At 45.7% G+C, this 12377-nt stretch overlaps 1 protein-coding gene across 6 annotated transcripts in view; it reads right to left on the bottom strand.

Annotated features, from left to right (window-relative positions):
• Window positions 1-12377, bottom strand: part of si:ch211-281l24.3 (uncharacterized) — a 102184-nt gene that overhangs the window by 52902 nt on the left and 36905 nt on the right. For 5 of the 6 annotated variants that reach the window (XM_056473191.1, XM_056473197.1, XM_056473194.1 and 2 more), the window contains exon 19: window positions 10294-10707. The exons of the other annotated variant lie outside the window; for it this stretch is intronic. In XM_056473191.1, coding sequence (XP_056329166.1) covers window positions 10294-10707 — 414 coding nt within the window. The remainder of the gene's footprint in view (window positions 1-10293; window positions 10708-12377) is intronic. 6 annotated transcript variants of the gene reach the window in all.

Genomic DNA, 12377 nt, shown 5'->3' with positions numbered 1-12377 from the left:
TTTTAAAGCATTTTACTTGCAAGCTGTCGTTTTGTTTGTTTTTTAAAACTAATCGACTCATTTTCGATACTAAAATGTGTTTTCATTACATTTAAGAGTTTATTTAATTCCTTTCTTTATTTAATTCTTAACTGTCTTAACTTTTTAAAAACTTTTTTTACTTCTTTCAACCCGTTTAAAGTCTATCTCAAATCTGGCTGTGTATGAGAGAGGCGTGTGTGTGTGTGTGTGTGTGTGTGTGTGTCTAAACACAGATTTGACTCCCGTAAGATACACCTGTTTCTTTTTTAAGAAATACTCTTACTATTTACTCTACTAACATTTTAATTCTAACATCGTTTTGTTTTGTTTTTTTGTTTTAAATAATACGCTTTAACACTTTTTAACTGAACTAAAAAACAAAAAAAAACGAAACAAACAGTTAGATTTTAACATGTCAAAAAGCATTCATGTGAAAATGTACACCTTTTCTCAAAATAAAAGCAAGCTTTTCCCCTCTTTCTAAACATGTGCACATTTAACAGTTTAAAGCACGTAACTGCCCAATACACACAAAAAACGTCACATTACAATGTCACTAATATCAATGCTTTTTTTTCCCAGCTACGGTATCAATTTGTATTTTGATATCAAAAACCATCCCTAAAAAAAAAAACTGACTGTGCGCGCGCCCGCATCAAGAGGTCTGTGCGTGTTTCATTCTCAGCGTCTCAGTCTGGTTGGTTTTGGTTTCGGTTGGCGCTGAGATGAAACATGCGCGTTGTGTGAGTGCACGGTGAATGTTTTTATCCATCGTGTACTTGTATCTCGCGTTCAGTCTTCTGTTGGTGTTGTGTTTAGCACGTGGTGCATGTTTTACATGCACCGTGTGCTTGTGTTGTCATATGAACACGCGGTTAATGTGTTCTCTCATTGGCTGTGTGTTCTAGTCTTGTTTTATGTGAGTGCATGGCTTGTGTTGTCTCTTTGTGTCATGTGCTCTCCCGTCTATTGTCTAGTCCCACCCTCCTTGTTAATCGATTATTAGTTTATTAGGTTCACCTGTTTGTGTGTTAATTTAATTCTGCTTATGTTCTCCTCATGTCTGCTGTCCTGTGCCAGTTCGTTGTCGTATGTCGTCGATTGTTTCCCTGTCCTGTTGTGTCCAGCCCAGCCTTTTCCTGCCAACCCAGACAAGTGTGTTATTTTGCCTTTTTATTAATGTTTCCCCCCTTGGGATAGTTTGTTTTGCTTTTTATTTTATTATAAATAAAAACCTATTTAGTTCTAGTTGTGTGTTGCCTTTAGGAGTCCTCGCTCCTTTCCCCTACACAAACCCTGACACTTGCACTCATTCTCTGCAGCTCGGACTCACACAGGGGTAGCCCCAAGCTTTCACTGCCACAGCAGTGACGTTTTTTAAAGAGCTCATATAGACTTACTTTCCAAAATTTCACCATCGTCACACTCTCCCGCAATCATACAGCCATAAATGCTTAGCGGGAACTTATATTGCTTCCATACTGACCACCATTACACTTCTGCAGCAGCTCCACTTAATTACATTGCATTGTAGCATCATCTGTGACGCTCTGCCTGAGCTCACATAAATGTACATTTAGTCATTCACTACTGATACACTCCCCAGCACTGCCACAGCAGTCTCTGCGGAAGCGTACTTTCCTTCCAATATTGACTTCCATCACACCTCTGCAGCAGCAGAGATGCTCCGCTGAGCTTCATTCCCCTCTGCAGCATTGACGCTCTGCCTGAGCTCATATCCACTATCATTCATCCATACCACTACTGACACCCCCCCCAGCACTGCCAAAGCAGTTAAAACGCTTCAGCAGATTCGTATTTTTTACCTTTTATTATTGACTTCTATCGCACCTCTGCACAACAGAGATGCTCCGCTGAGCTTCATTCCCCTCTGCTTCACTGGACAGTGACACTCTGCCTGAGCTCATATCCACTTCCAATTTTTCATACTGATACACTACTTAGCTCTGCCCCAGCCGTTAAAATGCCTCTGTGGACAGTTACCCTTCAATATTTCCATGATACTGACACTCGCCGCACCTCTGCAGCAGCAGAGACACTCTGCTGAACTTTATCGCTACATTTCACCACTGCCATAGTAAGCCTCTCTAACAAAGCTTACGCATACCTGCTTTAAATCATTACATTCACCACACTCTCCCACCTGGTCAATGCAATTAAACACTGCTACGGGAGCACACATAGTTGTACATATTCAGTCTGCCAGTACATAACTTCAGTAGCAGCGACCACTCTTTTCGAGTACCACCTTTTTAACACTTTATACCCATAAGCCGGATATTGCATTGATCTTCATTGCCTTTTGAGGGGTTCTTCAAATACGCGGCTGCTGTCCTGAGTGAAGCATTTTGGCTCAAGGACCTTTTGAGCTCAAGGCTCTCTCCCGGGACAGCATGCCAAACTTGCTTATAATCAATCATCAGCTAAGCGTAAACTCTTGAAGTGAGTTTATTTATATACTAATTTCGAGAGGATCAAGTGATTATGATTAAACACGGCTGGTTCTGCATTAACTATGTATGATCCACCAATCAGACAATTTCTAACCCACTATAAAGAGCCAGGTTTTCACACTACAGTCATCTTTAATTTCATATCTCTGGAAGATGGGCGGCGGTATCGCATGACAGGTCTGGGGGTCCAGCAAGTCGATGCGGTGCCAGCGGACAGCTCATGCTCTTACTGTGAGGGCGTGGCTGTTGCACAGCTGAGATCGCGGCTTCAGCCACCCCCGTTGCTCCCCGTGAAAGCGGTTAGCATGCAGGCAGATCTTACATTGGGGGTTTATCCGTCGCCTCTGGGCCCGCAGACCCCCCACTCCTCCACAGCGAGCCCCATCCCATTGGGTGGTTGTGCGGTTTATTCCCCGGGATGCCCACGCCTCTGCTCGATGACACCAGAGATCAAAGGTTCATCGCGACATCGGAGGGTGAGCTGTTATGCTCAGATAATAGACCAGGCTCGCTTCTATCCAATGGGGTGCAATGCGTGGTCACGAATCTGGAATCAGACATAATGGCTGCGTTTCCTGGGCTGTTTCAGCAATGCAGCGGGAGATGGCTTGTCCCCCAGTCTCACCGCTGAACCGACTAGAGGGTGTGACATGCGGGCTGATGTAAGATGAGTCTTCCAGCCCCTGTTTCCTTCTTCCCAGGGGCGTAAAGCGAGCACACACTGGCATTGAGGGCATTTTTCTACGCCCGGTCCATGTGTGCTTCCGCCTTCACCTCCCTTGATGGCGAGGCGGCCAGTGGGTACGAATCTATTTCCTCAGGTGGTGGGCGCCGCCACCTGCAGGGATAAGCTGAGACCCCCGTCTAAGGCAGGTGGGTTATCTGTGTTTCTCATGGCCAAAGCCCACACCGCCGCGGGCCATGCTGCTTCTGCCCGGCACTACGGCCTCCTGGCTGTGCTGCACAGGGGCGGTTCTTCCCAAGGCTAATGCGTATGCTTCGCACGGCGATCGACTATGCTCTCATGATATTCAAGTTGACTGCCCGTGCCCTGGGGATGGCCACCTAGTGGTCCAGAAATGCCACCCGTGCCTATCCTGACGATATGCGCTGCGCTGAAAAAATACGCTTTCTTAGTGTGCCCATATCCCAGGTAGGTCTTCTCGGCGACACCATGCGGGACTTACCCAGGAGTCCTCGGTGGTGAAAGATCAGCCATGCGCGATGGAGCAGGTCATGTCCTGGTGGGCTCGGAAAACTGCTCTCCCCATCAGACCTGTCCATGCTGGCCGTTCCTCGTCGAGTGCGCTCTTCCCGCGGCTTCAAAATGATCCGCCGTCACAGTCCGTTCCACTGACTAAGCGAACGCACCAAGCCCCTCCACGGGGAGTTGACGCACAGGTCACAGGTGGTCATTAAGTCCAGTAATTGGCCCGCGAAGCAAACCTGAGGTGGGCCGCATGGAGAGAAGGAGAAACGTTCTTTCCCCAGTGGAGGCCAAGGCTCCCCCGCGAATGCATGTAGCGTTTTTTCCTCCCTCTGGGTGTGGAAGCCCAATTGCAGTCAGCATGGGACTTACTGCCTTCCAGCTCTCAGCTTTGGGGTATTTCGCCACAGGCTTGAGTGCACCTGAGGATGAACTCCTTTCTCGCACCTCAAGCCACTCCACGGGATCCTGGGAGGAAGGTAAGAGTCAACCTCTTATTTTCACCTCTTCCTTGGGATGCTCTGCTTTCCAGGAGGAGCACTCCCTATCCCGAAGCTGCCCCTCCGTGGGTACGTCAGCGATCGTTCCGGTGATGCTGCTCATTCACACTATGTCAGCCTGGGTAGCGCTGTTCAGCATGTTATAGTAGCTCACGCGGGCGGTCAGACTTGGCTATGCGTTTTAATTCGCTGTTGGCCTCCCGAGTTCACGGGTGTGTATTTAAACGATTATTCGCTAAGCCACTCCCTGTCTTGCGTGATAAGATTGTATCCTCCTGGTGAAGGATACAATCAAGCCAGTCCTCCAGCCGAGATGAAGAGTGGGTTTACGCCCCCTACATCGTATCCAGAGAGCGGTGGGTTATACCAATCCTATCTGCGGGTTTTGATCTGTCACCTGTTCAGGATGCCGATTGAGATGCTGGCGCTGCCCTGTCCGATTAATTCATTTCCAAAAATTCCTAGTCTATAGTAGCTAGGTAAAAGCACACTTACGACCCCCGATTAAACATTAAATATTTTATTCCCAGGTAATGGTAATATGTTGGGTCTAGGGGATGTTGGAAAGTTGCGCTCTTGGTGATGTCAGTGCGCTCACGCCTTGGCTTAGTAAACTACACATCAGGAGTGTGACGGGCTTGGCTGCTGTGGCATTTTCCATACGGTCTCCCAAATGTCTGTTTATTACAGACACACGTAGAAGTTCTCTTATGAAGGGGAACGTCCTGGTTGTGTGCTTAACCCACGTTCCCCGAATAGGGAACGGAGACATGTGTCTCCACTGCCACAGCACCAGCTGGGAGTTCCCAGTATGAAAGGCTGGAAACAAATTGCTGATTGCCCCAAAACACAGTTGTGACCTAATGGTTATGCAATCTGATTCAACTTCAGGTCCCAGTATAAACTGAAAATCGGGAGAGTTCATAAACTGCACTCTCTCCATCCTCGGCTGTACTTGCAATTCATAGGCATTCATTGGCCCTTTTTTATTTTTCAGTGACTGGTTATCTAACGATTCCCAATAATGTCATAATGACAAAGTCTCTGTTCCCTCATAGGAAACTAGGGTTCCCTCTCGGGAACTCTACGCTGCGTCTCTGTTAGAACACATAATGGGATAACTTCCCTCTCTTTTAACCTTCTGAAGCACAGGTGAAATCAATCCAATTTAATTGGTGAGATGTAATGTGCGTGTGACATCAGACCAAAAGTATAAAAGCACCACACACAAAATGAACTTCAACTTTTTCTCTCTTCACTCCGCAAATGAGTTGGTTTTGAAGCACTCACAGCACTGATAAGGCATTACAAAAACCATATAAACTGAAATACATGCACACACTTTCATTTTCTGAGGGAGTTGAGAGTATGGAGGGCCTTCGGGGCCAAAATGACGTTCCCCCATTATGCCCCTAATATGACGAGCTGGCAGAGGTCCTGAACAATGTAACATCAAAATATAATATTAACTGGGAAGTTGAGAGGCAGGAAGTGCGTCAGAAAAAAAAAAAGTGGCTAGATCCTTAGGCCGCTCTATGGCGATAATGGAGAGACATTTAAGGCTTAATCAAGGAGGAAGACAAACACATTTTCCTTGATGCTCCCATTTCATTTGTTAGGCGACTCGGTTGATAAGTGTCACCAAATCGTTTGAGCAGGCGAAAAAGAGGTCGGGCTCCCACGGGAGCTTCCTTCGCCCGAAAGGGCATCCTTCTGGGGCTGTGCAGCGGGACCACCGTATGTTACGGCCTTTGCCTCCTGAGAGCGTTTCCCCCCCCATTTTCTTTTTGGGGGCTGATGAGAAGCCACACTCTGGCTGGGGCTAGCCATCCACCACCTCATCTGCTCGTTATAGAGCCGAGCAAAAAGAGAGTGTGGCTTCTCGTCAGCCCCCAAAAAGAAAATGGGGCGGGAAACGCTCTCAGGAGGCAAAGGCCGTAACATACGGTGGTCCGAGGACCATCGTTGTGAGACGGCCTGCGTCTCAGAAGTCCTAGTATTAGGACTTCTTCGGGCAGCACCCAACAAGGAGCAAAGACCACCTCCTCGTTGCCCACAGGGGGTCTATCCACCAACCCTCCCACCGTTGGTGCCTCAGGCCGTGGAGACCCCCAGCGTTTTCCACAAATGCTGGACTCGCCCCCTCTATAGAGGGTCCAAGAGCAGTTAATTCAGGGGCCTCATAGGGGAACATAGAGGTCAGTCTCGAGAGACTGGTACCCCTGCGGAATTTTATGGCAGAGTGGAAACGTCTGCTGAATGTTTCGCAGTGGGTCCTGCTTACCATAGAGAGGGGTTACAGAATTCAGCTTGCTTCACGCCCCTCTCGCATCAACGGAGTGCTCCATACCCTAGTGAAGCCAGAGCAGGCTCTAGTGATGAAACACGAAGTAGACTCTCTTCTGAAGAAGAGAGCCATAGAACAGATCTCTAGACATCGAGTCAGGGTTTTACAGCTTTTACTTCATTGTTCCAAAGAAGGATGGAGGGCTGCGTCTGATATTAGATCTAAGACATCTAAATCGCTCAGTACAAACACTAAAGTTGAAAATGTTGACTATCAGCACCATCGTGTCACAAATACAGTCCAAGGATAGATAGATCTGAAGGACGCATACTTCCACATATGCATCATTCCAAGCCACAGGAAGGTGCTGAGATTCGCTTTCGGGGGCAAGGCTTATCAGTACAGGGTTCTTCCATTCGGCCTAGCACTTTCACCCCTCACATTTACCAAAGTTGTGGATGCGGCTTTGGCTCCGCTGTGGCTACAAGGGATTCGGATTCTCAATTACCTCGACGATTGGCTCATTCTAGCCCGATCGAGGGAGTTAGCGGTCCAACATCGAGGTGTTGTTCTCTCTCACATAGTGAAATTGGGGTTGTGGCTAAACCAAAAGAAAAATGTGCTTGTGTCAGCTCAGATGACCACTTTTTTAGGTGTGCTATGGGACTCCAAGACAATGTTTGCATGTCTGTCCCCTACCTGAATCGAGTCAATTCAGGCAGCCGCAAAGAGAATCAGGCTGGGCCAAGCCATTACTGTCAAACAGTTCCAGAAGCTGTTGGGTCTGCTAGCGGCAGCCTCCAACTTAATTCCGTTGGGTCTGCTACACATGAGACCATTACAGTGGTGGTTCAAAACCAGGAGGTTTGTCCGTTCCGCACAATCAAAGCATCACGGCGTTGCCTACAAGCTTTATCGATATGGAAAAAGCCCTGGTTTCTGTACCAGGGCCCTACATTGGGAGTAATATCTCAGCGCCTGGCTCTGACATCAGATGCCTCACGCAAGGGCTGGGGAGCGACCCTGAGGGGCCTTTCCGCATCGCAACAGTGGAGGGACCATCATCTCCACATGCATATCAACTGCTTGAAGATGTGAGCAGTGTTTCAGGCTCTGAGACACTTCTTCCCTCAAGTGAGAGGTCACCATGTGTTAGTGACACAACACATCGGTGGTCTCTTACATCAACCATCAAGGGGGTCTGAATTCGCGCCCTCTGTGCAGGCTGGCGAAGCAGATCCTTCTGTAAGCTCAGGGGAGGTTGCTCTCTCTGAAGGCAGCTTACATCCCAGGCTCGATGAATGTGGGATCGGACCTCCTGTCGAGACAGGGGTTGGAACCTGGGCGATGGCGACTACACCCAAAAGTGATGGTGGCCATTTGGCAGAGATTTGGCAAAGCTGACATAGATTTATTCGCGTGTCAAAACTCAACCCATTGCCCATTGTGGTTCTCCATCACACATCCAGCACCTTTGGGGCTGGATGCCATGGTGCAGACGTGGCCGAGGCTTCGTCTGTACGCCTTTCCCCGATCGCTCTGCTCCTGTGAGTCCTGGAGAGGGTCCGTCAAGGGGGGTACAACCTATTTCTGGTAGCCCCTTATTGGCCCACACGAGTGTAGTTCTCGGACCTAGTGTCTCTCCTCGACGGTCCCCCATGGAGGATTCTCGTCCAGAGAGACCTCCTGTCCCAGGCAGGGGGTGCGATAGTGCACCCCCGCCTGGACCTCTGGAAAGTGTGGGTGTGGCCTATGAGGGGGTCCCCCTTGTAGATCTTGGTTTGTCAACTGAGGTTGTTCAAACCATACTAAGTTCCAGAGCTCCCTCCACGAAGAGATTGTATGCCACCAAGTGGATACTTTTTACTTCGTGGTGTACAGACCACTACCTGGATCCAGTCCACTGCCCTGTGGGGTTAGTGCTGGAATTTCCTCAGGAGCATTTTGAATTTGGTTGGACTTCGTCAACGCATAAAGTTTACGTGTCGCAATGTCCGCATACCGTACTGATGGTCTTGGCAAAGACCCTCTGGTGGTCCGATTCCTCTGTGGATCCAGAAGGTTGAGGCCTGCTTGCACCAGTAGGGTTCCTACTTGGGATTTGTCGATAGTGCTTGAGGGCCTGTCGACAGCCCCTTTTGAACCAATTGAGGATGTGTCAGAAAGGTTTCTGACCCTTTAAGATTTTTTTTGTTGGCCATTACATCCATCAAAAGAGTAGGAGATTTACAAGCACTGTCTGAAGCTCCCTCTTGTCTAGAATTATTCCTGTATTCCTGTACCCTAGAGCAGGGTACATTCCTAAGGTCCCCACTGAGCTGGTGCGACCTACTGTGCTGCAGGCCTTTATTCCTCCACCATTCAAGATGCCAGATTAGGAGTGCTTAAATTTGCTTTGCTCAGTGCGGGCATTAGATGCATACGTATGTCGTACGTCTGCTTGGCGTTCAACAGAACAGTTGTTTGTTTTGTCTGGCCCACCTAAATTGGGGGCGCCAACATCTAAGCAGTCTCTGAGCCGGTGGATAGTCGAGCCTATTTCACTGGCATATGAAGTCCTGCATTGGCCTGTACCTGAAGCGATCAGGGCCCACTCAACCAGGGGTAAGGCGGCTTCAAAAGCCTTTCATTCTGGCCAGTCCATGACTGACATCTGTATCGCAGCTGGGTGGTCTACCCCGCATACCTTTATAAGATTGTATCAGTTGGATCTGGACCCTACTCCGGGTTCCAGTGTGCTAGCATTATAAGGAGAACTCATCCCCAGCATATAAAACTATGGCGTGTTTGGGATAGCGTTCCTATTGTGTCTCCTAACAGCAATGCAGCGTAGAGTTCCCGAGAGGAAACGTCTCAGGTTACGAATGTAACCATAGTTCCCTTAAGGGAACGAGACGCTGCATCGTTTTTCCATACCTGGTGCGCTCCGTTCGAGAGGTATAAGCTGAAGTTCATTGTGTGCGTGGTGCTTTTATACCTTTGGTCTGACGTAACACGCACGTTAAGTCCACCAATTACATTGGATTGATTTCACCTGTGCTTCAGAAGGTTATAAGAGGGATGGTATCCCATTGTGTCTCCTAACAGAGACGCAGCGTGGAGTTCCCGAGAGGGATTATTATTATTAAGATTATTATTATTATTATATGACATGCATATACATAAATCAACCATTTTTATTAAATGAAGTGTCTTTTGCATTTAAAACTACTTTTATAAGCGCAAAAGTGGTAAAATGTCAAGTGGCCTTAATTTAAGTGTCAGCTATTTTAATGGGCAAAACACAACCAGAGGTAGGCCAAACTTAACCTGGTGCAAAACAGAGCAGTCTAATGTGAGATATGGCACTGTCTGCATTTCATCAGCTGCATCAACTTTAGCTTCATTGTAGTGTTTGACATTTATACTCTTCGTAACTCTAATTATCTCATTAAAAATGAGATACCAAAATGAAACCTTTGTTTTTGAAGCTTCTAGTTTGTTTGAATTTTCTTTAAAAAAACTCATTAACCATTAAAATAAAACATCCAAATGCTTACTGCAGAGAAAAAGTGTCTCCTGATTATGGCAAACATCCTATGTAGACTGGATTTCATGAAAATATCGTTACAGTAAAATATTCTATCCAAAATATTCATTTTGGACCAACATCAAAGAGACAAAAAAAACAAGATTACAAGTTTAACATGAGTATCTTAAAGTAGTAAATCCACACTTAATACCTTACACACAATTGGTGCTCCTGAAATATGAAATGGAGGTGGGCCATTAAAGAATGACACAGAGATAGTAGTTAATACAGACCTGAGCTGTGAAATGTAGGGCACACACTGGAGGAATCCCCTCACTTCACTCTCTTCATCTGTCCAGTCTGTCAGCTCTACTTGTTTATTCTCTGTTTGGAATTTCAGCACTTCTAGAAGGATGGAGCTCTTTATCTTGGAGAGGTTTATGCTCCAGACTGCAGGAGCTGACTGATAAATTACCTTTAACGCTGGAAAAACATCCCTTCCTGTTTGATTTGCATAGGCCTTTATCTGGATGTAAAGATCCAGCAGGAAATTACAATTTCCATAGGTTATGTAAGAGTATAATGTCTCTAAAGATGTTTTTGTGACTTCTTTCTTTAAGGCAGGCACTCGCAGACACATATCAAGTACCGTTAATCTCAATCTCCAGTCAGTCACTTTCAAGTATTCATTCTGAGAGAACGGTAACCTAAAGAAAACGAGAACAAAGTGTGTTGCATGTGACACTTTGAATGAATATGTTAAAAATGACTAGTAGTACCAGAATGAAGATAGGGATTGTGTGCTATAAGAGAACAACACCTGAGCTTGTCAATTAAGATGAAACAATTAAGATGAGCTTAATTTAGGGCTGAATGATATGGCTACAACTTATATGATAGGTATATTTTTTACATTTTGGTTGATATAAACCAGATTTAAAAAGTTCCAGACTTGAAAATAACTGCTAAAAAGACCCACAACGGATAGTCTGAAAAATGAATTTGACTTTGGAGCTGTGTTTAGTCTTCAAACAAACAAAAAATGTAATATAAATGAACCATGAAATAAGCATAAAACTCTCAGACCCCTCATATTAATACCATTACCTTTAAAGTGCCACTATTATGGATTTTTGAAAATTACCTTTCATGCAGTGTTTAACAGCTCTAAGTGAAAGAAAACATCATAATAAATTTTGAATCTGAAATTGAACCACAAATCCAAAGTCTATACGAAATTAATTCATTTAATTGATATCAACATGAAACATTAGCCCAATCACCATTTGTGAAGATCTTGCACAGATCCAAGATAGCACCATGTAGAGAAGAGGTGAAGGTCTATTCCTATTTAGTCTTATGGTGCATTTACACAACAACATCAAAGCTGTGTGCAGTGCTGCTGACAAAACTACAATGGCACTGCTCTAAGGTGTGAAAAATTTACAGCTCAGCACACCCGTTTTAATCATGTGGAAGACAGCGTTTCCACATTTGTCACACATGCATTGTCAGATGTACAATAAATGACCAATGCATAAACACACAGACATACATAGTTTAAGATGTTTGTGTAAACTGAAAGCGTGAAGAAATACATTCTCATAATAGCCAACATGTACTAAGTGATTTCAGCACAGAAATCCAGTTCTGCAAACACTTAAAAACATACGTCAACATCTTGCCTTGCCTACTTATCACACCAGTTTCTTTTAACATTTGCATCAAGTTGAGAACTGCCCAACCTTTCTGACATGCTCAGCTGCTCTCAACAATTTCTTTGTGCAGCTTTCCAGCACGTTTTTGCGCAGTGGACGCCCTTCCAGCCGCAACCCATCTCTGGGAAACATCCACACACACTCATTCACACTCATACACTTTGGACAATTTAGCCTACCCAATTCACCTGTACCGCATGTCTTTGGACTGTGGGGGAAACCGGAGCACCCAGAGGAAACCCACGCAAACGCAGGGAGAACATGCAAACTCCACACAGAAACGCCAACTGACCCAGCCAAGGCTCGAACCAGTGACCTTCTTGCTGTGAGGCGACAGCACTCCCTGCTGCACCACTGCGTCACCCGTTTGTGAATATCAATATTTAGAAATTATTTTTAAAAAAATGCCTCCTTGGTGCTACTAAAAAACAGATCTATAAAAATAAAATACAAATTTAGAACATAATTTCTCCAATAAATTAAATAATAATAATGGGATAAGTGTTAATAGTTCATGTCCTGGGTGAGAGGGGTACTGAAAATGTTCCCTGAACCTAATTAATGTCTTAAATGCACAGCACTGGTAAAGAAAAATGTATATTATAAGATAATGAACAGTTTTAATGCCTTTGCACATGTCATCTTGCTCTTAGGGATTC

Source organism: Danio aesculapii, chromosome 15, assembly GCF_903798145.1.
Source record: "Danio aesculapii chromosome 15, fDanAes4.1, whole genome shotgun sequence".
NCBI lineage: Eukaryota > Metazoa > Chordata > Actinopteri > Cypriniformes > Danionidae > Danio > Danio aesculapii.
Note: the sequence above shows the minus strand (reverse complement) of the source record. Positions and strands in the feature narration are given on the sequence as shown.